The following is a 26,898-nucleotide window of genomic DNA, read 5'->3' on the forward strand; positions in this document are numbered from 1 at the left end:
CTTTTTGATGTTGCCGGAGGTGTTAAATTTTGGTAAATGAGAGGCTGAGGGACGTGAAGTGTGAAAATGGAAGGTCGTGTTGGGGTCTCAGGAATGAATTTGCGTGTTGAACATGGGTGTGGTGGGCGATGACGAGTGGTAGGGATGATCGTTTGCTGTCGCTCTCGACTCTCGAGTAAAGGTTGACATTAATCGCAATTCGGGAGAGGAGAAAAGGCGGCATGATTCAAGGAGGTGTTACATTTTTAGGGTGATCATCTTTACATATGTATCGTGCTATTGAATGTATGAAGGGGGCAGAGAATGACAATATATTTTGACCTCAAAATAGAATTTAGCTACCTACTTTTTCCATCAATTAATTTTCACGGCACGCAGATGTGCTTAAGCGGAGGCAAATGAAGGGGCTTGAGCAAGAAAGCTCGGAAACTCGAGCAAAGTCGACTTGGTAAGAAATTTACCATGTGAAGATTTCATAGAAACGGACATCTCGTCGTTTCTTTTAACTTCCGAGCAGTTTTAAAAGCAAAAATGTAAGTTGTCGTCAAAAGAGTGAAATTGCGCTTGTTTGTTTATCAGAAACGTTCATTCTTTGTCTCGGAATGTCTCAGATGCCGCCGAACCGTGACTGCATCTGCAGCAGTTTGATGAACCCCCGCTATTTCCTGACGACGACGGAATCCCACTACAATCGACATCCATTCAATTCATTCTCTTATCATTTAATCACAAATTAGCAGCTGAATATATTGTTTCATTGACAATATCATGGAGTTAGCTTCGCAGAATGATGAAAGAGCTACCGCAATAGAAAATGCGCTACGATACGAGATCAAGAGCGATAACGATATCGGGAAGCTCAGCTTATCGCAGTTTCCCGACGAGTTAATCCTCGAAATCCTATCCTATCTAGACGTCAATGACTTGTTAGTTGCTTCACGAGTAAGTTATGATGTTTATCCAATTATTCCATACCTCTCCGAACTATCATTCCTCATGACATCGTGAACGAGAATTAATAAGTGTTTCCCAGCTATCTCATCATCTCCGAACCCTTTGCCTCGATCCCCTTCTCCATGCACAGCGTCTTCATGATGCATCCCACGCCCTGTCTCGCCGTCTTTCCCATCGAGCTCCTCTTACGGATCTCATGAGTCAACGAATATACATTACCCGGACTTCACTTGCTGCCCGAAGTCTGGGGAGGAATCTTATCAAGATAAAACTGAATAGGCAGCTGGGGCGAAGACCTTCTATCGAGACGTTGGTGGAGAAAAACGTATTGCCGAAAGAATGTTATGGATACGGGAAAGGGAAAGTAGCACCGGGGCTCGTCGGGATCAAGAGAAAGGTGGAGAGGGAAAGGGTAAAAGATGGACTGAGGGCGTGGGTGGAGGGATGGAGGGGGAGGGTGGGAGAAAAAGAGAGAGAGATTGAAGGGACGAGGGAAGGGAAGGTGGAAGTAAGGTGGTTGGTTAGAAGGTTCGCTGGGAGGGATGTAGATAGGGGTGAGGGCGCTGCAGGGAGAGGGACGTGGGGTAAGAAGGTTGAGCGGAGGGAAATTCCAGCGAGGGCGAAGGTTCTGGGGCTGAGGAGATTTTGGGAGAAGGTTGGGAAAGAAGGTTTGGAAACTAATGGGAATGGTTTGGGTAATAACTGAGAACTTGTCTTCCAGTATGTGGACTACTCATTTCGAATGTTTGTATATTATGAATTATAAAGGGCTTTTATCTCGCAGAGCTCGGGGCGGCTTTTCTTTGGTGCATTTAATAGGTATCTGATACCTAAAATCGCGAGCTTGACCCTGACTACTAACAAAAGTTCTGGGTGAGATGACTCCAATGCCGGTTGAACTCTCTCGGACATATGATATTTCACGTAGGGCATATCAACGACGACTGAGCTTTTAAAGAACCATTTTGTATGGCAGGAAACATAAATCTTTCAATACTGTGATTCCAAGGATGATGAATAGGTATTTCATGATGTCAAAAATGCTCACTCCTCGGGGCAGCGACGTTTCGAAAAGGAAGATGTGAAAATGACAAACCGATGACTTTGAGCCCTCATTTTTGAGGTAGATAAATGGTTAATTAAAGGTGAAGAAGGTCCGATATAAGCCTCAAATTGCCACGGAAACCTCTACTAGGTAATTGTATCCCCCTACTTATTGCTAAGACTGTGTTCTAATTCCAAGGGCTTACCATCTCCCTTCACACACATGCTTCAAACCGTATCAGAAGGGACTTTTGCAGTACAGTCTCCGGCTGTAGTCAATTGAATCAAAATGAGGCATGGCCAATGGGGTTGGAAAAACTATTGTGGCCAAAGACACCGCAGTAAAGTGGAATCGGAGTAAGAGATCGAGAGGGTTGGAGGATTGATGAAATACTCGACGGACGAGAGGGGATAGTTCTGCTGTACTCACACATATTTAGGGAAGCCTTCTAGTTGAATACTGGAGAAAAGACTCAACATAGAAGGAGATATTGTTGGGCAATGAACAGATTACTTTGGAAACGCATGCAATGTTGCCATTGCCCTGAACCTAACCGCCCTGCTCAGAATTGATTACATGAGCCTTTCCTAGAATCTTCTCTGACTGACATGCATCCCAATTATATCTTGAAGATCGGTTTTCGGCTTAATATACGGATGTACCGTTTTCCTATTCATTGTTCTTTGCTCAAAGGCATATGCTAACCCAATGAGTTTTGCATCTGTAAATTTTTCTCCCAAGAAACTAAAGTCGAACCTAGATCTGTCGTCAATAATTGGTTGCGGGCCAGGAATAAAACAACTTACGGAATACTAGGTCCCGCAAATACCAATTCATATATAATAGGCGCACCAACAACACCAGCCCAGTTCCAAGAAATAAAAATGGCAAAATGACAGCTTCGAGCTTATATCGCTCAAATACTCCCAATAAACCTCCTTCATTACCCCAATATGGGGCTCGTTGGTAAGTACGCCAACATTCGTAATCGGCATTACTCCAGTTTTGTAGTGCTGCATCCCAAACGTTCGTAGGTTTATTTTGACAACCCTCTAGTGGCCGAGATTGAGTCCATTCGCGTAGATCGGGTAAGTCTATTATATTGTGCGGATTGTACACTAGCAAATCTAGATATTTCTCCACAACCACACCAAAATCTGCTGCTACAACCTGGACGGTCAATAAACCATTATCGATGGATTCTTGTGCAGTTGGAAAATCGGTGTTCTCGATAATAGCGCCAGCTGATCGTAGAATTGCCAAATATTTATGAAGGCCTCAAGCATTGATCCCATGCTGTTATCTGACATAAGTGGAATTACATTTCGAGGTATGCCTAATCAAGTACCTTTGAGAGCCGAGATATTACACGCATTGACAAGGTCCAGGTCAGCTCCATGCAGGATCGCAGAGGTATAGTTATATGAGGATCAACACCTGCGATGCTCTGAAAAACATAAGCGACGTCTTTGACCGTCTTCGTCATCGGCCCTATAGTATCCATGTGTTCGCTGACTGGAACTACAAGATGACGTGATATCAATCCCACCGCTGTAACATTTTAGTAAGCAGTCAACATCATAATCAGAATTGCACATACTTGGCTTCATACCAACAACACTGTTAAAATGAGAACGTGCTATGATTGAACCACTAGGTCCCGCACCCAAGAAAACTGTTGCTAATCCTAGTCTTGAAAGATCAGCTTCTTGCTTATTACTTGAAGTATCACTTACGTCGATGCCACCGCGCTACCACTCGAACTACCAGAGGGATCCTGCCGGGGAAAATATGGTCCATAAGTTTGTCCACCACGAGTTGACCAGCCGTTGCTGATGTTGAATGATCTGAAGTGGCCCCATTGACTGGGATTCGTCTTTCCTAAGATAATGGCACCAACTTCTCGAAGTTTCCTCGCAATGTAGGTTATGCAGGCACTTTGGCCCCAATTAGTGCATGGGAGCAAGCAGTATTGTTCATGTTGTCGTTTGTGGCGATCTGTAGAAGATACTTCTGTTAGCTCAAACAGTGTAGAAGTCACACGATGAAAAGCGGAGAACGGATTTGAAAAAGTTTGGTCCGTTTGAGATGAAGAAAAGGCTAATGTTGCAGGATTCTTCGGACTTAGCAAGAGAACATAGTACATATTTAATCAAAATAGGAATTCCATGCAAAGGACTGGAATATCAGCTTAAAGATGCCGCATTTATTCATTCTCAGAACTTACCCGCGAAGCGTACCCATTGATCACTCATCGTCGAGCATAGAGGCAATGTGGATGGCATCCGGAGCGATTTCGACCACTGCATTCAAAACATCATTACTGTCATTGATCTGGGCTATTTAGGCCTATTGAATGAGTCAGGGTCGGTTCCCAGCTTATGCATGGACGCTAAGATTACTTGCTTTAATCAAGTCGACACTGGTGAAATCTTTATACTCGAGACTTTCTGCGGAATCTTCAATACCAGCTTTGTTTAAACTTGGGAGTTTATTCCTAGGGGGTCTGGTGTTGGTGGTCAAGCTCGAATTGACACCATCAATGACCAAAGCGCTCAATAAGATCCCAAGAATCATATTGATTGAAAAATCGCGATACTCATTCATGAAACAATTAGTGGTTATTCTTTCTATGTTGCTATGTTATCTCACGCAAAAGATGACGTACATCAACACCAAAGTTTGCCCAACGTCACACAACGAGGAAGTCGCAATCTGAGTGATCTAATTGGAAAACACTATCCGGTTACTTCCTTCCAATTCCGAATACCTCAGATGAATGTCATGTAGAGTTCCTTTTTCGTCTGCCTGGTAAGAGCTTTTCAAAATCCCATTTAATCAACTCGAGTCGAGGCGAAAGAGGAAGAGGGGTGGTAACCACACATAATAGCCCAAGATCACGCAGAATCTGGTTTTCTTGCTGTTACTCCGAAATCAAAATTTAGTTAAAGCTTTGAGGTTGGACGTTATCCTTGACTTTCTGATTTTCAAAAGGGTGGTATAAGCATTTCGTATGTGGCATAAGTGGCGCAAGTGGCTTCACGGCCACTATTATACACTTTTCATGCAATATGTGACAGCTTGCTTCAAAAGGTACTTTAGTGGTCAAACGCATTAGAAATAGCTTCCAGGCCGAAGGTAGAAAGGAGAAATATATTAGTTATTCACTAAGTTGTTTACACCCAAATGGCAGCTCCAATGCATGGTGCCTTTCCCCGGTTGAGACTTAGCCGTTGTAACAGACAGATGCTAGGCATATGCGTGAAAGCGACAATACGGTATACATCAAGTAAGCCGCTTGACTTTCATATGTTCATAATGCGGCATGGCATCTCTTACCCAAGTTTCCAACTCCCCCGCAATCTCATTTCCAAACTCCTCTTTCCACTTCTCCACCTCCTCTTCAACAACTAGGCCAGCCGAAGTTTTCCCCTCCAAAACCCCAGAAGAAGATCGCAATGTAGAACTCATTCTTTTCCAAGCAGCCGTTGATTCTCCCCAGTCTTGCTCGGCCGGCTTCACCTCCCACGAAAACCTCAATCTCGTAGGATCTGCTCCTATAATTTTTGCATATTTAACCATGATGTCGCGGTTCGTCATGATATCATCAGCATCCAGAACGATTGGCTCCTCTGTACCTTGAGAGCAGTACCAATCATACAAATCTCTCGACCATTTCATCGACGTTTGTAATTTCCGAGATTTCCACTCCTTTCTTGAATATTCTAATCCTTCCACATCATGACGAGCTCTGAGGAATGAAGGGATCACCAATGCAGGATGACGAATTAAAAACGTTGGCATCCATCCCTTTAAAAATTCATCTGGTAGGAGTGTATCATTGCCGATGGAACGTGTTTGACTGTCAAAAGCTTTCACAGTCCATCCTTCTTCCCCAACTTCTTCATTGTAAATTAATTTTGTTAGCGCAACAGGATTCATGAGCCAAGCTGCATGTTCTTTGACATAAGCGAATTTCCCTTCTGATTGCGCGGCGATAGCATGGTCGCGCAAACTTTCGAAGCAGGATTGATGAGCTGCTAGAGATTTCTTCCTATCCTCTTGCGTCCAGTCTCTCATATGGGGCGAATCAGCAGCGAAGAGATACTTCCGGGTGTGGAAACTATCGAGAAAGAAATAGCCGTGTTTAGATCTTTCGGTTGTGTAAATGTCTGGTTGATTTTCGAGATTGAGGATTGTAACCAAGAGATTGGAGGCTGTGCGGGGACTGCTCAAGAGGAGGTGATTGCGGCGTTGATTACCCATGATTGAAAATTTGATGGTTTGTTTCGCATTGGAATTTGAGAACTGGGCTGGCTTCATGGGACTTGAGACTATTTATTCCAATTTTGATATACACAAGGTACAAGATTATGTGATATCATTGACCAGTCGAGCGCGCATTGCATAGCATCGGGTACGTCGGATGCATGTCAGCTGGATATGAAATACGACGTGCAGCGCTAACGAGTCAATCACGACTATGTGAAACCTTTGAAGATATACCTCTTCCACAGGAAGTGTCTGAAATGGCGGTGGGACGCCAAGCCCCCCACTGATCTCTATTTTTAAGTTAAACAATGTGCAGGCAATTGCAAGCTTAGAAAAAAGAAAACAAACTCAATTTGATAGATCTGATTCGCATGTCAACCATAGAAATATTGGGATGTTGAAGGCTGCTTGATTGTTTAAGGGCCTTGCCGTTCCACCGCTATTTCAGACGTTCCCCTTTTACATCCTCGTGAGTAATGCTGGAAGTGAATTCTCCAAGTTTTTCCGGGTGTTCAGGAATCTTTGGATACCATTTCATGTATTTAGTACAAGTGTGTATACCACATCAAACTTCTTATCGTGATACTGCCACGCTAAAGACAGACCCACCACCGAGCCCTCCACTAACTTTTGACCACTTGTTCTGAACTGCCTCCTCAAGGTACATGAAGGTTGCATTTGAGGCATCTTCGGCTAACAACAAATCAAAGGTTCATCCGGAGGTCTCACAAAACACGTAAGAGCACGGTTCCTCCCGCTTTCTGTGGTCTCAGGAACAACGCCGTATGGATCTTCATGCAGTATTGTATTACCCCAGCCTGCTGTTTCTGGAAATAATCGGCATTATCCCACTTCAATTTGATGCAGAACATAGAACTACACAGAGGCTACCTTCTCGCATATCTATACTTTCTTTTGCTAGAAATATCGTGGAATAAGTGTTGTCTTTCCTGATCGAACCCGATGTCCAAAATAAGCAAGAATCATGAGACGACGAAAATCCGGGTACTTGCCATATAATATCACAAGCTCAGTTGCAAGGCGAAGGCATACCCCTCTCGAAGCTACTCCCAGTACTATGCTAAGCAATCAAGTCCATGAAGTGGGCCTGGTATCAGAATGCTTATTGCTGAGGCGACTTCCTAACGACCGTGCTGAACCAGAGAAAGTCGTGCATCGTAAATTATATCATAATGATGCGGGGTTTAGACACTGGTCACTGAAATAAAAGGCGATTGGTTCATATCTGTCAATGAGATCTGATTCGCACCATTACAACGGCCAAAAGGCTAAATTAGTACGAGTAGCGCTGAACTTCGTTATGAAAGAGACACATCTTTGGATTCTCCATACGACCATTAGTTGCCACGTCTTATACAGACCTTTCAGACGGAGGCAGCAAAGTAACACGTAAGTGAATCGTCGTGAAGAGTAGAATGAAGTTGACTCACTTTCTTGCCTCCATCGCATGGAGAAGAGTGCAGGAGATCTTGTGTTGTGCTCCTGTCTCTTTTATGATTATCCTGTCTTTAGCCTCCACGAGATAACACAGTAACATAAATCCTTCAGATCATCCTTGAAGTCTATGTATACAACGGCCTCGGGAGATGTTGTGATCGTGATTATCATCGCCAAATGGCTGTCAGAGGTCTGATTACGATCATTCCACGTGATAATAACCTGATATATGCAAGCAGAGACAGGGACTGAAGGGTATTACCATGCGATATCTTCGATTTCTTGGGCGACGGGCATAGAGTTGAGTTTGCCATGGTAATCGTTGTTGGTTTGTTATTAGCGTGTATCACGTGGCATCTATGTAACCCGGTTATGCTATGACTTTGCCGCGGTCATGGCGCGTATCGATCGCCCTATCTCTGCTTACCTGCTTACCTACTAGGTACATGGCACCACCATGGTGAACTTCTCTGTTCCTAATAAAGAAGCCTCTTGATACGATCAATGTTCAAACTCAAACCTATATTTTGTAGAGACTGGATATGAGTTTTGGAAAAATGTCACAATAAATCACGGATTTATTCGCAGAGGCTACACTGATAACCTTTACCCTTGAACTGTGAATATCTCGGATTTCATGCAGTCACGGGATATGGCCTCCTCGACTCCAACTTCTGACAAGACAACAGCTACATCAGTGAAGCTACGTAGCTGTGTAATATGTAGGAGTCGAAAAGTTCGTTGCGATAAGTTATCGCCGTGTTCTAATTGCCGGCGAGCAAATATTCCATGCGTACTCCCTTCAACTGATCGACCTCCTCGATGGGCTCGCCGGCTCGAGCGCGCTGGTAATTTGGCAGCAGAGTCAAATAGCACAAAGCCAGCAAAAGAAATTAGCTCCAAGGGAGATCCAATTATTGAAAGACTGCATAATCTTGAGAATTTAGTGAAGGAGCTACGAGGCCAACTGGAGCATGCCAATGCTACAGCAGGGCATTTCAAAAATGATGGGCTGCTTGGGCTTGGTGGTTCTGGTACTTCACCTCTCGATCTAAATCATGATCTACAAAGCTTCAAAGATAACGTCTCTGTGGAACATACTTCTGATGTGCAGAAGAAATTCGGTAGGCTAGTTCTAAAGGATGTCAATCGGAGTCGTTACATAAGTAGTGGTTTCTGGGCCCGAATGAATGATGAGGTAGGTTTGTTGAAGTTCTCTTATCATGTCCACTATATGATTGGTTAGTTAATCATTGACGCCAGAGTAGATTGAGGGATTACAAATGGAGGCTCGAGGTGCTATCGACGCTGATTCTGATATATCTTCAAATGATGAGGATGTACCCGATAGGGTGGTATCCACATTGGAGCACGAGCGAACACCATCGGAGCGGCATGGTTTTTTATTCAAACATAATCTAAGTCTTTCTGATTCCGACCTCTCGAAGCTGCGTCCATTACCGTCACAGATACCTTTCCTGCTGAATGTATACTGTGAAAATATCCACGTATTCATGCGAATTGTAGACATTCCGGCCATCACTGACATGATCCGTGAGTTACGTGGAAATAAGGACAAGGAACTTACACCACCAAATGAAGCTTTAATGTTTTCCATCTACTATGCAACAGTAACCTCGATGGAAGAAGACGAGGTAAGCGTTTCCTAGTTCAAGGAGGATTTGTCTCAATTATTGTGCTTACGGCATTGTCTTAATCCTAGGTCATAAGCAACTTCGGCTGTACCAAATCGGAGTTAAGTTTCAAATATCGGGTGGGACTGGAAAATTCACTTGCAAAGGCTGATTTTCTCAGTGAGCCTGATATAACCCTTGTCAAAGCCCTGCTCATCTTTCTTTTTCTGGTTCGGCGTCACGAAAGTCCTAGATTTGTCTGGATGATGACTGGTCTGGTCATAAGGATGGCCCAAGCTTTAGGTCTTCACCGGGATGGGTCTCACTTTCCTAACCTTACCCCGTATGAGATTGAAACTCGCAGGAGAGTATGGTGGACGGTATGTTTGCTAGATTTGCGAGCATCCGAGGACCAAGGTACGGAGCTGAGTACTACTGGTAACAGTGTTGACACAAAGTTTCCACTCAATATTAATGATGTCGACCTCAATCCCCATACAGAGAATATGCCACCAGCGCGTTCATGTGTAACTGACATGACTCTTACTATTGTTTCAGCCGAGATGTGTGATGTTATGAGACGGTTGATGGCTTCAAGCATCGGAGAAAGTCCGTCGAGTCCCGAAATTCAAAGCCGATTGTTACATGAACTTTACGGAACAGTCGACAAACACTTTCTTCAATTCAGCATGGGGAGTAAGACCGTTGCATCCTGGTGTTTGTCAACTTTAACGCGCATGGTTGTGTCAAAAATGAATCTTATTCTTAACCTCCCGGTGCTCTTTTCCTCTCCCAGCGAGAAACACTCGGGCAAGATTCGAACAAAACTCCTAATATCTGCCATTGAGGTAGCCGAGTACAACCACGCTCTTAACTCCGAGAAGGATTGTCAAAATTGGAATTGGCTTTTTCAAACTTGTACGCATTGGCACGCAATCGTATACCTCTTGATAGAAACTTCCCGACGCCAATGGTCCCCCCTTATCGAGCGAGCTTGGGTCGCTCTTCATAGCAAATGGTTAATTCCTCGGCAATTAACTAACACCTCGGAAAAAGAAGAGAACTCGCGCATCTGGGTCCCGCTACGGAAACTTATGGCTAAGACGCGTAAACATCGTGTAGCTGAGCTTCAACGTTTGCGGAAGAATTCATGGTCAGCCATTGAACTAGAGAGGGAAGATGAAAAGATGCCGCTTCCGGCCAGTCCAGTGCCGTCCTATGATGGAAAGTCCGGTAATATCTTTCGCGAGCGTTGGCGTCAGCTAGTTGCAATACCTCCAGAGATTGAGGATCAGAGACGGCCTGCTGGAATGTATACCCCAGATTCAACTGCTAGCGACCTACCTACGACTCAACGGAGCCTCGATTCCACAACTGTGTACGAATATAGCGCCTCTTCATCGAATCTGAACATCAACGATAGCAAATTTTCCGGGCAAGAATCATCAAATCTGGATGACCAGTCAGTATATCCTCAAAGTCAAAGAGGAATAGAACAATCTTTATATCTATCATACGACGGAGTTGATCCCGCCTCAAGCGAGTGGTATGACCCTAGTCCAAATGTAAATCCAAATGATACGTCACCTTCATGGAGCAAAATTGACCCCTCAGCCGGCATGTTTGCAGATATAGATGTCAACATGGATCTTGACCTGGACGTGAATTGGTATGAATGGATTGAATCAGCGCAGGTCATGGATCTCCCACTTTAAGCAGAATAGAGAGCAACTTTTTTCTTTAATTTCATATCGGCTCTGAGGATCCGGATTACATTCGGTTTTATAGCGTTTTTTTGAAGCGTTTTAGTTTGGTCATGGAATTGTGGTTAGGAGTTATATAGATATATATTTATTTGAATGTTCTAGTCGGGATGTACCCAATCAACTCTCTCCCAATACGGATATTCATCGCCAACATTACCCATAATAAAACAAAACATACTAGCCCAACACCATGCCTCACTCGACTCGAGATCCCAAATTCCACCTTGCGTTTTTCTCGGCCCCAAACACACCCTCCAATCAATCAATCAATCAATCTTCCTGCACACCCACCACCACCCATCCTACAGCTCCCTACCCAAATTGAACCCCCGCAATATATCCAATCTCTCACAATCAAAATAAGCACTTTTCCCCATCCGTTCATCCATCCAATGCAATCCCCAAATTCGCAGGGTTGTGCATCCTTCACGCTTACTGTACCGGCAGGCCAAGATCACGTGTCGTCCTCGTCAACCGAGTGTGGGGGGCAGCGCGAGCCCAAAAGCGCGAGAAAATGCCGAGCAATTGACGAGGAATGGACGAAATGATGTATCAGATATGGGATTTGCGCGATGGGGTTTTCTATAAAGGCGCTGTTGTCGCTGTGATTTGAGGATGGGGAAATTATAAGTTTCATCATAGTTTTCTGCTTTCTTACTTTTGAGTTGAGTACTTATTATCCGAGTTAAATCGTACATACATCTGCACTTCAACTTCTTTCCACTTTCGCTTCTCTGAGATAAAGATTGAGGTCCACCGGTCTAAGCGATTACCCCTTTGAGCTATTTTAATTTTCAACTCCGCAAGTTGTGCATTGTATTTGTTGTGAGATATCAAACCTCACTGTCAAAATGTCTACAATAGATAAACCATGCAATGAATGCATCAAGGTACATCAAATCCCCCAACTCATCTCTCCAAGATGCTAGCTAATTCACCCCAAGGGAACCATCCACGCCGGCCTCCCCATCGGCGACTACCAAACCATCCACGGTCTGCGCACCTACATCGTCGGTAACCTTTCTACCTCGCGCGCAACAATCGTGCTCTACACCGATATATTCGGGCACCTCCTGCCCAACAATCTCCTTCTCGCCGACGCTTTTGCCGCCTCTGGAGAATATCTCGTGTACGTGCCTGATTTTTTCGAAGGCGATCCCGTTGCGCTTAAAGTGGCCGATTTGTTAATTCCCGTGGATGCGAGTAAACAGGGGACGCTGGGTAAATATACGGGGATCTTGGCTAGTGCGCCGAGTTTTCTGATGTGGATGGGTCGACATAAAGAAGCGAAGTGTAGCGCGGTTTGTAATGGTTTCTTGGAGAAGTTAAGGATGGAGACCAAGGGAGAGAGGAAGATTGGGATGGTGGGGTATTGTTGGGGAGGTCGATATGCTATTCGTGCTGGGTTGGAATCGAATATGATTTCGATTGATGGGGTTAAGAAACCATTAATAGATGCGGTCGTTGCGTTACATCCAAGTAATTTGGTGTTCCCTAGAGATGTGGAGGGATTAGTTGTACCAATCAGTTATGGGTGGGGAGAAAATGATGTAGCTGTTTCGATTAAGTCGAAGGGAATTATTGAGGAAATCCATCAGAAAGAGAAGGAGAAGGGGGGGAAGGTACCGGAAATGGAACATAGGGTTTATAAACCTGGAAGACATGGATTCGCGGTCAGAGGGAATCCAGATGATCCATTGGAAAGAGCGTGCCTGGAGGATTCGATGAAGCAGGGTTTGGAGTGGATGGGAAAGTGGCTTTGATTTGGGTTGAGAGATATTTGGAGTCTTTGGCAACTGTTTCTTGGAGAATATTATCAATTTATTTGCGATCTGAATACCCTTCTGCAACTTGTCTGCTCTTGTGATTTTGATCGATATTGATATGCAACGACAATCGGGTATGTAAGAGCGAAATCCTTCGTTTTCTCAAGGGAAGAACTAAAGTAATGAGAAAGCGGGCGGATTAATGTTTGCTTGACGACATTGAGTCGAGCGACCTATCTATAAAAATGGACCGAAAGTGTAAACGCATTGCAAATATTTTGCTGGAAACTATCTCAATTAATAACCATGGGACAATGAGCATTTGATTGAACTATATCTCGGCCTTGGTACTTGCTGAACATAAACTGCATGTTATGCATAATAATCCCACTTCAATTCGATATATCAATAGGACTACTATGTATGTCATAACTAGAATTGAACATATTCAATTTTAAATCCTTATAACTGAGGAGCAGATATTCTGCTTTGTTAAATAGGGTATAATCACACGGTATCAAACCACGTTATTGCCAGCCTCCGTATTAGTACAAATCCAGATTTGATGATCATCTTAATCTGAATCCATCCCAATCATCCTCATCGTCATCGTCGTCGTCGTCGTCCTCTTCCAATACATTATTGGCTGCAGATTCTTCTGTTGGTATTGGTACCGTTGCGATCGCTTCCTTTTCTTTCAACCTCAAAGCTTCTCGTTTCTCTCTGAGCCGCTTCACTCTCTGGTCTAAGCTTTCCATTTCCTCAAATTCTTCTTGAAGCTTTCTGCTTGCATCCTCTTTATCTCCCTCTACCTCAGCTTCGAGCTTCTCCTTTATTCGCGCCTTCTCTTCTTCGACTGTTCGAGCTTCCACTTCCGCTGTAGTCATTGCAGGCGCAAATATGACAGCCTCTGATTCGACTTCTGTTGGAACATCCGCAGCAGCAATATCTGCTTCAAATGCAGCCCATTCATCTTCGTCCACATTAGCTTGTTTATTCGGAGGCGGTGATTTGGTTGGTTTCGCTGGAGTTGCAGGACGAGAAGGAATTTGCAAATCATGAGGTATCGCGGATTTTGAAGGTGATTCGGATCTTTCTTTTGATGAGTCCTCTGCTGGAACAAAAAATCCTTCCAAGGCAGTAGGTGTAGCTTTACTGCGCTTCTTCAAGGTACCATAATCCATATCTATATCCTCATTTTCATCATCCAATTTCCTCTTTTTACTAGTTCCCTCGTTGCTATTTGTGTCCGCTGTCGCATTGCGTTCACGTTCTGCTTCTTGTTGTTTTGAGAGTCGTAAAATATGCCCTGGTGATCGTAAATGTCCTTGCCATAATGATTCACTCTTCATTTGTAAATGACAGACGAGGCACATGAGATTACCAGCAGTTGAATAACCAGCATGTTTATGTTGTATGCGACGGGCAACTCGCTCATTCTTGAGAAGTGAACGAACATCTGCCATGATTATTATGATGATTTTGGTAGGAATTGCCAAATCGTATAAGGAAAAATTGGCGATATTCAAGAAGAGAGTGGTTTGTTATGTACCGGTTGTTATGGTCGAGCTTGAGTATTCTTGAACTTTATTGTAATCAGTGATGCATTTGTCGAGGCTGAAGCTCCTTCAGATTTTCAATTGAGCTCTTCAAGGTTCCAAGGTCAAAGCTGGAGCTCTTTGGTACCAAATAACCAAGACGCTAACTCCCAGTCGGCTCGCAGTTATTTTGATATCTAATCATTAGCTCGTCAATCGGATCTTACCACTTCCGACATCACATGACTGTATCCCCGCACCTTGGAAAAATCTTGGAATTTCTAAGCCAGCCTTGCCTCTTTGCCTCACCAATGAGCGAAAAATGATCAATCTCCGCCTTCCTTCTTCCCTATCTCAAATTCTCAGAACAGAACCATAATAAAACAAAACAAAACGCTCAAATAGCAATCAACAGGCCTTTACGGCCCACCAAGTATCGAAATACCTTGTCGCATTGTCTCGAATACCTTCATCATCACACTGCGATCGACAATTCTTGACACTATCAAGTTCTTTAAAGCTGTTTTGCGCATTCAATACACGCGGTCAATCAATTTGAAGCTTGTCCGTCCTAACCGGCTATCAACAATACCCAGAAGAAGAAAAAAAGTCAAAATCGCGACTTCATCTGATTGTATTTGGGGAAGGATTACAAAGAGAAGCTTCCCATAACCTTTTGATAGCTTCTTATTTCTTTTCTGCATATTACCCTTTCTTCAACAAACCCATAGCTTGTTCGTAGAGCCAGTGATCGCGTGAAATCAATTCATCAACGCGTACTTTGAAATTCAGCTCCAGGGCGTATATTCATCCCTTGTAATCATCGAATTCGCGTCTACCAGAAAATTTGAACCTTTGTATCATTGATAATATCCTTTGTTATGGCTGGTAAGTAATAGTTACCTCTGCGCAGGTCAACCCACTTGCTTCGCGCAAGGAATTTGCAAAATGCTTCCCCTCCAATACTATCATACGAGGAAATAACTAACAGGGATTCTACAGACGTTAGGAAGTCGTCGCGAGCGACAAAAGGACAACACCCGAAAGCTCATGAGCTTGATCAACCTATCGAAACAAAAAAGAAAGGAAAGAAAGGTGGAAAAAAGACAGCTATTCAAGAAGAGGAGGTTGAGGTTATACGGTGTGTCTGTGGAGTTACTTCGACTACGGATGATGATGAAGCTGCTTGGATCGCTTGCGACATTTGCGCCGTATGGCAACATAATGTTTGCGTAGGTGTAAGTCCATATGAGGAAGACACACCAGACAAATACACTTGCGAACAATGTGCGCCAGAAGCCCACAAGGAACTCCTGGATGGAATTGCTAGAGGTGAACAGCCTTGGATCGCAAGGCAAGAGAAGCACGAAGAGGAAAAGGCAGAGCAAGAGAGACAAGATGCTGAGGAGGCGGCAAGGAAGAAGGGCAAGAAAGGCAAGAAGAGAACAAGCGACCAAAAGCGCGATGTAACTCCTGCGAATGGAAAGATACAGTCCCCCTCAGTTCCAGCCAAGAAGGAAACACAGAAGGATTCGCCTGCAAAGGCATCCAGTCAAAAGCGCAAGACAAGAGATGAATCCCAAGATAAAGAAGCCATCAAAGTAAGTCATTGGGTTCACTGCGGAATGAAACATGTTAACAGTAGTTTAGGAATCTTCGACTAAAGTCCGCAAGACTCTGTCTCGTCCTACACCGAGAGCTTCTCCGCCATCAGACTTGCCTAGCAAAATCTCTGAACTCGAAGCAGAGCAACAAGGCCAGGTTACTTTGATTAAGAAGGGTTTACTTCAAGCCATTCCACATGCTATTGAGGAGCGTTATTATACCTTACGAGCCGACGACACCATTGACGCAAAGGCCGAACGACTTGCCATTCAAATCGAAGCAGCTGTTCGTAGTACACACCCTAACAAGTCAGCCTCCATCAAACAGATCCGCTCGATATTTCTCAATTTAAAACAAAATCAAGAATTATGTAATGGTTTGTTGTCGCAATCATTATCACCTCAGGCCTTGGCGGTTATGACAACAGATGATATGGCAAGTAAGGAGTTGAAACGTGAAACAGCACTCATGAAAGCAAGAGCCGATAAACAATCTATTATGATCACAGATGATGGTCCACGGATTCGAAGAACTCACAAAGGTGAGGAAATAATCGAAGACGATACCAATCCTAATGAATATCCTGATATTCCAATGTCTGCAGCACGTCGAAGGGAAATGTTGGATCCGAATGCTGGTATGGGTGATAGATCTAGGTCTCACTCGCCCGAAAACGAGGTTGAAGTACCAGAAATTCCTGAAGACTATCCATCACATGACAAAGTCCGCACTTTGTCAACTCCCAAAACACCTTTGAATATCGATACAAAGCAACCGGCTCTGAGAAAGGGCTCAACGCAAAGTTCCGCAACAGGAACTTTTGACATTGGCAAAGTCTTTTCGAGTGTTCAATCGCCTCATCCTTCCACCAACAAACAACGTGATGCCGATCATTATAGAAGGGCATCGAACGCACCGCCTTTGAATGGACCTGGAGATGATCCTGATGTTGACAAAATGCTTCAAGATGATGATGAATCCCCGCCATACTCTCCAGTTGAAGACCCCTCAGATCCAGACATTGTTTGGAAAGGTACAATGAGCATGGATTCGGTAGCAAAATTTTCAGCATATGCTAAACAAGTTGCTGGTCCAGATTTGAGTCGCAATCGTATGCAAACTCCATGGTCTGAACTGCTTCATAAAGATTTAAAGGTTCATGGTAGAATTGATGCAGACAAAGCCAATGAATATTTATGTGGTCTTCGATATAGTCCGCCATCTGATGTAATTGTCATCAACATAACACCAACTTCTGGATCATCGGATTTTCTTGACTTGTATAATTACTTTCATGACAAGAAACGTTATGGAGTACTTACTAACAAAGGTCCGGGAAATGTACGAGATACATATTTAGTTCCAGTCCCTCCTGGACCTGGCAATATCCCAGACTTTGTCGTCAATCTTGCAGAACACAATCTACCAGAAGATAGACCAGAGCCTTCAATATTAGTAACTTTGGTTGTACGTAATGGATGGGAACAACCTTCACGGATCCAATCATTCGATGGTGCAACCGATCCCCACAGCCCTCTTACTGCGGGTGGTATTGCTCAACGCCAATTGTCAATCAGTCATTCGGGTCCAGGTATGTCTCCTAGTCCTGTTACTCCTCAGGGTTCTTTCCAGCCATCTTTTGTTGGAAAACCTGAGGAAAGACGTCAACAACAGAACTTAGAAGAGCAAAGACGAATTGCTCAAGCGGAAGGTGAAGCTGTTGCGTTGAGAATACTGGGTGATTACGCAAGGGCTCCGACAGTTGGTTTCTTAATGCCACAGGCTTATCAAATGAGGGATCTGGAATGGCAGGCTATTAGAAGTATTTTGGAAAGAGACGAGAAGGCGCAAAATGATTTAAAACATCTAAGTGAGGTTCTGGCGAGGACGGGTCCGGCGTAATTACATTACGATGACGAGGACATGGAAACTAATGTACTGGATCGAAATGTGGGGAATAGAAAGGATGATAGTTAGGTAGTGGGGTGGATGGGTTTAATTGGCGTTCTTGGCGATATAACCCTAACTCTAACAATCATGGGAGTTGTCTATCTCCATCTTCTTTTACATGTATATTTCGCTTTACGTTCATTCCCTTTCCCTTTCAATTCTTGGCTAAAAAGTACAACTACGTATGGTAGATTGGAATGCAATGACGAGAGTTTTTTCAGAACATACTATGCACTCACTTCGTTCGTATTGTGGTTTGATTTGGCGACAGTCGTGCTTGTAGATGATAATATTATGATACAAGATTGATATAGTGTAATCTCGTTTCCCTTTCCTCCTCTGTGTTCATGGCATGAAGCGAGGAGATGGAATGAGATAGTACCGTTTACGATAGCTTTTGAGCCCTTTTTCCGAGAGAACTTACCATATGTTGAATGTTTTCACTTTCACTCGGATGATTTGACATGTCGGATTGATTGATGTGTGTGTGATATTTTGAATCGGGACGGATGGTGGTTGGTATCGTGGGCTGTTTCAACTGTTCATGTGGATTTGAGTATGTGTGTAGATATCTTTTTGGATGGGTGTTCGAGCTTGATGGCCCTTGAAATGTCTATTTTTGGGGGGTTTGATGATGGGTTGTTGGCTTTGTTTTTATGGGGATGAAGATATAGGTGCAAGTGAAGGATGATTTGGAGTTGGAAATTAGAACTGGGATTTGAGGGGGGATCGACCAGCAAGATTTACAAATCAGTGAATGGTTAGCGAGACGAATGCGTGAAGTGCTGTTTTGAAGCACTTTCGATTGTTTCTAGGTATATAAACTCATGGCAAATAGTATCACAGTTTTTTCGAAGTATAGAATCAGGCAAGTATATCCAGATTCAAAAGGACTGTTGGGCTGGCAAATTGCTACTATAATTTGGGGTGCTGGGGATGTGATTCTTCTCTTAGAGAAATAGCGGTTGTGGTGGAGATTTTATCTATGTCCCTTTTTTTCGTCTGATAAGTTGGTTTTGTTGTCATCTTATGGGTGGGGATGTAATGACAGTAAAAAGCACTTGCTGTTCTTTTTAGAGTGAGGGGTGGCAGATTTGTAGTCATATCTTTGCTTATTAGTTGAATTTTGCAGTTCCCGAATTCTATGAACTGGATGCATACTCACGATTGGGGATTCCCTGTCATTATCCAAGCAGGATGGAAATCCAATTTTTCCAGATTTCCGATGGTTCTTAGGATATTTTGGAGGAGCTAGTGGGGGATGAGAGGGGGTTTATATGCTTGCTTGAAGAAAACTTGTATGGTGTACTAGTCTTAGTACTGAATTAATAAATTTTGAATAGCAAGGTGGATCTTAGTACTCAAGCCTTGAAGGAAACTGTGTGGTGGAGTGCTGAAGATGTTATCGAGGTGAATATCTCAAGTCAATTTCTCAAAATCTGATATCTAGAATCCCATTTTCAGTAATATAAAAGATCTCCCTAGACTGTTCAGTTTCGTGATTGCATACCAAGCAATACGAAAAAAAATTGTAATAAAATAGGCTGATAAAGTAGGCACTTTTCTTAACGTGAAGTAAAGAATGCTCGCGGGATTTATTACATGCAAGTATGTGGTTCATTGGGTAATCATCGTGTATTAGTATTTATATCATCACAAGCTCTTATTGTCGCTATCACTGAATGAGAAGAATGATTAGCATAACAACAGTGATACAAGACTTTGACAGTCATTCATCACGATCTTCATCTCACTTCCTTGACTCTCTTCCTCCTCCCAAAGAAGAAGCCGGAAGAACCCAAACATCAGGCACCAAGTCTTTGCGTAGTCAACACAGACCTCCCTTGACACTCCTTAAAGCATCATTGTCTTTTGCAGATTGTATGAGCAAATCAGTAACTCCCAGAAGTGGTCAACCTTTAAATACTTCCAACTTTAAACCCCCGCAATCTCATACACTTTCCCCCTCTCGCTTCACAGACACCGATCTAGAATCCGCTTATATAAATAGTTGTAGAGAAGCTATCCTTGAATTCTTCAAGAGCTTAAGGAATCAGGATGTATTGTAGCTAGGTCTTGTTTGCTTGGTTTCGAAAACACCTTGTATCCTTTTTATCCAGGAGAATTATGAAGCCTGGATATATTGGATCTAAATACCTGGAGATTAAATCATCTGGTCACGAACTTTTCATCTGATATATACATAAATTTCACTGTCGATTTACTCTACTATGCTATCAACATTGACATGCAATACCCTAATATCTGGATTTTTAGCATGTATCTAGGCAGATAAGAGAGTATAGATGCACACACTCTTCCTTGCGCTTAACTATATTTCGTCAAGTTATTCGAACCTGGCATGACCGTAAATTCGAGCTCGCTTTCTTCAATTTTGGAATAATCGAGGGGATGGAAAGACAATATTCAAGTAAGTTAGAAAATATGTGGATGGGATTCACTATGAAAGAAGTGATGTGTGAGTTTTCTTGTACGAGATCTCATTTGAGGTATTTTGTGAATATAAAACACTACCCAATGCTCTGAGTTCAATTTTACATCAAGAGTAAGCTTCAGCAATTACACAATCAAGACAAGAAATTTTGTAGCAAAGCTTCAAGAATGTAGTGTAGAGCAGATGGTTTTTACATTGTACAAATCTGCGATTATTGGTTTCAGATGCTAAAGATGTATTTTTGATGTATTGACGATGATAGCTCGTAGTGATAATGACATCCCCTTTTTGCCCAAATGACAATATGAGAAGGAAAATCACAATAATGCCCAGATTCTTGCATTATGTATCATCCCTTAAGAATCACAAGCAAAATTATAATTCCGCTGTCAATTAATCATGAAATACAGCATAGAATGATTCTCTCTCCCCGCAAAAGAACTAGCGAATCCCGTCCCTCCTTTAGTCGTCATGTGTATAGGTGTGCAATGATATCCTATCTTATGAGATCTGTGCTAGGAGAGAATATATATGTGTATGGATTCTTATTAACTACTTTTGGATCTCTTACTCTACCTCTTTTGTATTCTCTAGTTAGGGGGTATACATATAAAATGATCTCTTGATCATGAATGAACTCAATTACTTATCCTCATATATCCTATCCCATTCTGTGTGAAAATCAACGTCGCAAACGTTTATATAAACACCCATTCATCACACTCATCAAAATTTCAGATCAACAACCCCGATACCACTCAAAGTATGCCAAGAGTGGCATCCACCTCCACACCCATCTCTTCAAATCAAACTCATAACGTCAAAGTCAATCCGGGCTGCCTCATCGGGCACCCTACTATTCATCTGTTTCTCCTCTTCCAGACTCCGTAAATTCCACAAAATCATATCCGATCTTTTGACTTACAACTTTTAACAACAACAAAACAAATTCGCGATAGTGATAATCATAATTCCTTATAGTATTGTAACATACAGCACAAATCAAGAAACACAAATCAAGAAACACAAATCAAGAAACACAAATCAAGAAACACAAATCAAGAAACACAAATCAAGAAAACACACAAACAGCCCCCCACTTCGCGACATCAACTCATACTCATACTCCCATCTAATCTCCCAATCTTCCAGTATATAATGAATAAGTATCCAATCTATGTGTAGGTGGGAACCTGCTCATCATTTATCCATCTATCTATCTATCTATCTATCAAATATCAAATTACAAGAATAGATATATATTCGCTTCGTCTTTGATGATGCAATTATTATCAATTACTTGTTACTTGTTAAGCGAATCTATACACATCAACGTATCTACATATCTACACATCTACTATACTCAACTCAACTCAACTCTACCATCTCGACAGATACTCCAATCCATTTTTGATAACAAACAATCTAGGTACCTGAATAGAAATTTGAGTTTTGAAGTTGAGTTAGTAATAAGGGATACATATAATATCCCGTAATATCCCGTCGAATCAAATCGCGTCGAACTTCCTCTTCGTTCTCAATCTGCGAGGAGGTAGATAACTATTCCCCAAGACTCCCTTCATATTATATCAGGAATGAAATGAATCCGCATAATACATCCATCATTTCACTAGAAATATTGTTCCCAGGACTAAACCTACTTTCTCCGTATAGATGTGCTGTCGATGTCTATTCCTGCGAGATCCGATAATAATTGAAGCATTCGAATATTAAATCGTAGTTCAGGTAGGAATTCTATTTATATTAGAGAGCGTTTTGAATTGTCACCATGATAATATTTAATTAAATCGTGAAAACTATTAGCCATAGTCTTGACATTTCAGTATCACTCTGCCATTCCCCTATAATCTCAAGCCATTACGATAGAATACTCATTCCTCCCCTCATCTCTTCTCTGCCATCTAGCAATCAACCTAAGAATGACAGCTCAAATTTCCCCTATATGAAACGATTCTCTTGATACTTGTAGTGGTACCGTGCTGTACAGCTTCGTATTGCAGTTATATAGACTTATCTCTGTGCATGACAGCTATAATAATATTCCGATTCCTCCGCTCTTCCATTCCATCCTCAATGAATCGCAAGAATCTCATGCTGCAATGGCTGTACCAATCTTTTCCAACGCTTCGCTTCAAGATATCTTTGTTCCCGTTCTTGTGGCCCGTCAGGGAAGGATTGTTTAGAGAAAGTCACTTTCAAATCCTTCGGTTCCGGTTCCCATCCCTCCAGATCATACCCTAACCCTTTGTACCCTTTATTGTACCCTCCTATATCGTATCCCTCCTCATCGTCCAGAATCTCACTCGGAATCCCCAGTCCCAATTTCCACCATTTTTTCATCTCCTCCTCCACCTCCACCTCCTGGCATTTTTTCTTTCTCCAAATCTCTCCTCTCCTTTCCTCCATCATCTCGTATTCGTCTAGATCTTTCAATTCACAAGGCTTCGATTCACCATCTAAAAGACACTCCCCCACAAACCTAACATGTTTCACCACCCCCTCTCCATCCTTGTCCCATCCACATCTGTTCTCAAAAGCATCACATCCGCATCTGTTATCTCATGCAATTGATCATGATGTATCCCAGCACGAAACAGATGACGAGGTTTATCATGCATCTCTTGGAGCACATTCCCAACAACCATTTCCCTTCTTCTTTTAAAGTTCCTTTTCAACTCCATCTTAATCTTCCCAGCACGATTCGCATGAGACGGATCACGAGGTTTATCATGTATCTCTTGGAGCACATTCCCAACAACCATTTCCATTTTTTTCTTCAAGTTCTCTTTCAACTCCTTCTCCCTCTTCCTTTTCCCATCGTCATTCACCTCGCTCTCGAGTTTTGCCAATACTCGTGCTGCTCTCATTAAGGAGTTTCTCATAGTTTTGTGAGAAATTTCTCTCATAAACCTCATATTCGCCTCTGTCTCCAACATCCTTTTGTTCCAAACAATTCGTCCATCATTCCTACACTCTACATATCGCTCCATGGACTGCGTTTTTTTCTCCCTAAAGAATGCCTCGAACCTTCTATCCATCTCCGCTATACCATCCTTTTCCCCATCCTTTTCCTTCTTCTCAATTAACCCAACGACCTCGTCGCCATCAAAAAGCCGCAAGACAAAATACGGCCCCTCTTCATCCCCATTAAACCTCCAAATTTCATCTCCTACTTCCGCCCGCACACTCACCAGTGCAATTCTCCCATTGCCCAAGCCAGCAAGTTTCTTGCCCTTGAAAATATTTCCACTGGTATCCGTCATGGCCATTAATATGTGCATCCATAAATCTTTCTGGTGTCGTTGAGCGTCGAACACTTCCGAGTAATTTCTCAACGGCTCTAGATCTGCGGGATCCGCAATTCTGGATACCAGTTCCATTCTTTGGAAGAAAGTTTTTGTGGACCTTGAGTAGACGTCTACAAGGAGTCGTGCTAAATCTTCTGGGATAAAATTATAGGGTGAAGTCTCTGGGGTATTGAACCACGCACAGAAATATCCACAGACGAGCTTAAGTATTTTCCTTTCAGTAAGAAATAGTTGAAATGGAGAACTTTCTCCTCCACGCAAATTCTTGATTTCATGACACAAAGCAAAAACATCCTTCCTCTTCGGAATGTCATTTTTGATCCTCTCCACACCACCAACCCTTGTTCCAATGCAGCCCAATACCGTCTTTCCCCCAGAACAACATGTATATCACCTACATCATGAATTCTGCTACCCCCCAACTCCCCTTCATTTTGCTGGAAATTCCTTTAGAAGTCCAATCCGGTACCCAAGTCGGCAAATTATATTTCCTTTCTTCAAAATTCACATCTTCCAAGTGCGACAGGAACTCAAAATTACATTGTCGATTTAAAATATATAATGCCAAGTCCGTGTATACATCTGTTATTGATTTTCGATAATCGATTTCGACGAGCTTTTCGATTTCCGGATCGTCGCTCTTTGATTGATTTGCAAATAAGGCGAGGTGTCCGTACAACATGTCTCTTGGGTTGAAGACGCCATAACCACGACGTGAGTGGAGGATATTGAGCAGATAGTCGCATGGGCCGAAGGAATAAGGAGTCCCTGATATAAAATTTTCCCGTAACATGCGCATATCATTGAGAACATTATGATTTGGAGACTTGACCAAAGCAGAATCATGCTTGGAATCAAAAAATTAGGCTCGTAAAGTCTGTCCACCTGAGACGATGAAATCCCACTTGTACCCAAGGATCACCGGAAAGGATTAGTTCTTGGAGAATCCAAATTCTTCTGAACCATGGCATGTCTATCACCTGCCGAATTAGATCATCGATCTTTGATTTTGTATATTCTTCTGAGTGTAGATCCAAGGTCTGATCGGTAGTGTAAGATTTTCGAGCGTTTTATGGAAACACAGGTTTCGTTCGCTTCATCATTGGTGACATTGGAGAATCAAGTAATTCAAAGATTTCATCAGTTTCTGAAGTTGTCTCTCCAAGGAATATGACAGTATGCCTTGCAACTTCATAAATCAAGCTCATCAAACTAACTTGTTTATTCTTTTCTTTAAAGTCGAATTGATTTATACAGATTCCATCTGCCCATACCGATATATCTTCCTTTTTATCTCGTAGATGCCGTAATGCTGAATCAAGACTTTCGTTGATAAGTAGTGGTTTCTGATCGACCAATATTATCTTTCTGTTATTTGCATCTCCCCAGACGTAAGAAAGCGCTATGTAATGATCTATGAGAGATTGATCGTAATGGAACAGGGTAGAATAAGTTAAGCTGCATGATAAAGGTGATTCGATGGATAAGGCATGGTGAATGACGATGATACGAAATGCATCAGGCTCGAGAAGAGCAGTATATTGATATTGCTGAATATCCTCCATCCTTGGAGATGCTGGTGAAGTGGGAAAGAATGATCAATGTTATGAAGTCTCTTAGACAAAAACTTTGGTTTGAAGAAGTCGTTGGATGGATGAAGAGACATTAATTGGAAAGATGTTCTGGGTTGATATACGTGTGACCAGTCATCCACATGACATCTCGAAGCTAAGCCAATTTAGGCAGCTTCAGCCCCAACTACTCGAGTAGAGAAGATCGAATCATTTATCAGAATGTAGTATCAAAGATAATTAGGGCTCTATTTGTTGGCAGGGGGGAAAGGAGGCAAATTTTTTCTACATCAATCTCTGTTGAATTCTTCAGAATTGATTGATTTAAAGATCGACCACAAATGGTTCATATAAATTGACGATGGTTAAAAGAGATGTTACCTTATTAATATTAATATATGATACTCAGGGGGAACGATCAAGCTATTGAAGATATCATATAACTGATCAGAATCTGTCTCTTTCCCCCTAGCGGATAGGTCTGTCTATATCAGCGAAATGGCAAGCGGAAATTGACTCGACGGACAGACTCATCAGCTCCTTATGCATTTTTCAAACCAGATGGAATTGAGAGCCAAAACTTTCTATAAACAATATCAAGTCAAACCGTGTTGATTCTCCGTTTTTGCAAGAAAACTTCCATGCTGCTGAATACAATTGTCAGAGCCCACTTCAAGTTCATTGCCTTGTGTGAAGGGTCTGCTTTAACCATAGCTATCATTCATTCTTTTTTCATCATCTTCAGCTTCATAAACATCGACTTCGAGTCTATCAATTGGATATGTCATGATTGATACAGGATCACTAATGATAAACTTATCATAGTTTGCGAGTTCTTGTGATGCAACTTAACTTGGAGTACTTACGGAGTAAAGAAATAAATTAACGGTACGGTATTGTTGTTGAAATAATGATTGATTGAATAAATTTCTAGAATGTTATCGACAAACATGATGTTTGGAGGTTGAATATCTCAGAGCTTGTGTTCAAGCTGATCACATGATTATGATTTCTGTAAAATTTGACATACCGCTTTGGCAGAAAATGTGGGTTGGTTTAATGGCTCTTGTGGCAGTGGCAGTGGCAGTGTTGTGGCAGTTAGATGCAGGTGCAAGCTTAACTGGAAGGTTGAAATCACAACCTTGGTTTGTGGGATTATTAGACAAGACTAGGTAATTGAAGCCTTTTCTCCATTGCATATTGACATTTTCTTTCATGAATAGAATGCCTAGTCTGCCACCACGGCAGTGGCCCCCGGAGGGCCAGCGGAGCGTCATATCGATTGAATTATATGATTCCATGTATGGAGATAGCCTCTACGTAAGCGAAAACACAGGCGGAAGTTGAATACCTTTTCAAAGGACTTCTTTAATAGGTTATAAATTTATTTCAAATAAAATATTGAAATTCGAAAAAATAAAATAAAATATCGAGTTTTTTATATTAATATCAAGTGTTTTTATTATTTCAGTGTTGTATCAAAATAGGATTCTAGTTGTTAAAGTTCTTTCAAATGATAATCAATTTCCGCCTGTTTTTTGCTTACATAGAGATA

The 26,898-nt window shown here is 42.3% G+C and overlaps 10 protein-coding genes across 10 annotated transcripts; 4 read left to right on the top strand and 6 right to left on the bottom strand.

Annotated features, from left to right (window-relative positions):
- Window positions 1-768: 768 nt before the first annotated feature.
- Window positions 769-1,660, top strand: EAE97_011689 (uncharacterized protein; the record flags this gene model as incomplete). The annotated part of the gene is made up of 2 exons (XM_038882204.1): window positions 769-942; window positions 1,034-1,660. 2 exons carry the CDS (start codon window positions 769-771, stop codon window positions 1,658-1,660), a joined length of 801 nt encoding a protein of 266 aa, XP_038726952.1.
- Window positions 1,661-2,548: 888 nt separating this feature from the next.
- Window positions 2,549-4,576, bottom strand: EAE97_011690 (uncharacterized protein; the record flags this gene model as incomplete). Its single annotated transcript, XM_038882205.1, has 7 exons — window positions 2,549-2,602; window positions 2,662-2,755; window positions 2,829-3,243; window positions 3,371-3,550; window positions 3,600-3,691; window positions 3,736-3,997; window positions 4,402-4,576. The coding sequence occupies 7 exons, from the start codon at window positions 4,574-4,576 to the stop codon at window positions 2,549-2,551; spliced, it is 1,272 nt and encodes a 423-aa protein (XP_038726953.1).
- Window positions 4,577-5,284: 708 nt separating this feature from the next.
- On the bottom strand, window positions 5,285-6,265 carry EAE97_011691 (uncharacterized protein; the record flags this gene model as incomplete). Its single annotated transcript, XM_038882206.1, has 1 exon — window positions 5,285-6,265. One exon carries the CDS (start codon window positions 6,263-6,265, stop codon window positions 5,285-5,287), a length of 981 nt encoding a protein of 326 aa, XP_038726954.1.
- Window positions 6,266-8,381: 2,116 nt separating this feature from the next.
- On the top strand, window positions 8,382-11,078 carry EAE97_011692 (uncharacterized protein; the record flags this gene model as incomplete). Its single annotated transcript, XM_038882207.1, has 3 exons — window positions 8,382-8,927; window positions 8,998-9,384; window positions 9,453-11,078. 3 exons carry the CDS (start codon window positions 8,382-8,384, stop codon window positions 11,076-11,078), a joined length of 2,559 nt encoding a protein of 852 aa, XP_038726955.1.
- A 902-nt stretch (window positions 11,079-11,980) lies between these two features.
- EAE97_011693 (uncharacterized protein) lies at window positions 11,981-12,892 on the top strand (the record flags this gene model as incomplete). The annotated part of the gene is made up of 2 exons (XM_038882208.1): window positions 11,981-12,019; window positions 12,074-12,892. 2 exons carry the CDS (start codon window positions 11,981-11,983, stop codon window positions 12,890-12,892), a joined length of 858 nt encoding a protein of 285 aa, XP_038726956.1.
- A 572-nt stretch (window positions 12,893-13,464) lies between these two features.
- On the bottom strand, window positions 13,465-14,361 carry EAE97_011694 (uncharacterized protein; the record flags this gene model as incomplete). Its single annotated transcript, XM_038882209.1, has 1 exon — window positions 13,465-14,361. The coding sequence occupies one exon, from the start codon at window positions 14,359-14,361 to the stop codon at window positions 13,465-13,467; it is 897 nt and encodes a 298-aa protein (XP_038726957.1).
- Window positions 14,362-15,314: 953 nt separating this feature from the next.
- Window positions 15,315-17,940, top strand: EAE97_011695 (uncharacterized protein; the record flags this gene model as incomplete). The annotated part of the gene is made up of 3 exons (XM_038882210.1): window positions 15,315-15,321; window positions 15,436-16,034; window positions 16,084-17,940. The coding sequence occupies 3 exons, from the start codon at window positions 15,315-15,317 to the stop codon at window positions 17,938-17,940; spliced, it is 2,463 nt and encodes an 820-aa protein (XP_038726958.1).
- A 4,594-nt stretch (window positions 17,941-22,534) lies between these two features.
- On the bottom strand, window positions 22,535-22,870 carry EAE97_011696 (uncharacterized protein; the record flags this gene model as incomplete). The annotated part of the gene is made up of 1 exon (XM_038882211.1): window positions 22,535-22,870. The coding sequence occupies one exon, from the start codon at window positions 22,868-22,870 to the stop codon at window positions 22,535-22,537; it is 336 nt and encodes a 111-aa protein (XP_038726959.1).
- Window positions 22,871-22,953: 83 nt separating this feature from the next.
- On the bottom strand, window positions 22,954-25,337 carry EAE97_011697 (uncharacterized protein; the record flags this gene model as incomplete). The annotated part of the gene is made up of 4 exons (XM_038882212.1): window positions 22,954-24,138; window positions 24,188-24,619; window positions 24,678-24,812; window positions 24,855-25,337. The coding sequence occupies 4 exons, from the start codon at window positions 25,335-25,337 to the stop codon at window positions 22,954-22,956; spliced, it is 2,235 nt and encodes a 744-aa protein (XP_038726960.1).
- A 710-nt stretch (window positions 25,338-26,047) lies between these two features.
- EAE97_011698 (uncharacterized protein) lies at window positions 26,048-26,542 on the bottom strand (the record flags this gene model as incomplete). Its single annotated transcript, XM_038882213.1, has 2 exons — window positions 26,048-26,190; window positions 26,374-26,542. 2 exons carry the CDS (start codon window positions 26,540-26,542, stop codon window positions 26,048-26,050), a joined length of 312 nt encoding a protein of 103 aa, XP_038726961.1.
- Between the last annotated feature and the right edge of the window lie 356 nt (window positions 26,543-26,898).

This window comes from Botrytis byssoidea (assembly GCF_014898295.1).
Source record: "Botrytis byssoidea strain MUCL 94 chromosome Unknown BBYS_040, whole genome shotgun sequence".
Taxonomy (NCBI): Eukaryota; Fungi; Ascomycota; class Leotiomycetes; order Helotiales; family Sclerotiniaceae; genus Botrytis; species Botrytis byssoidea.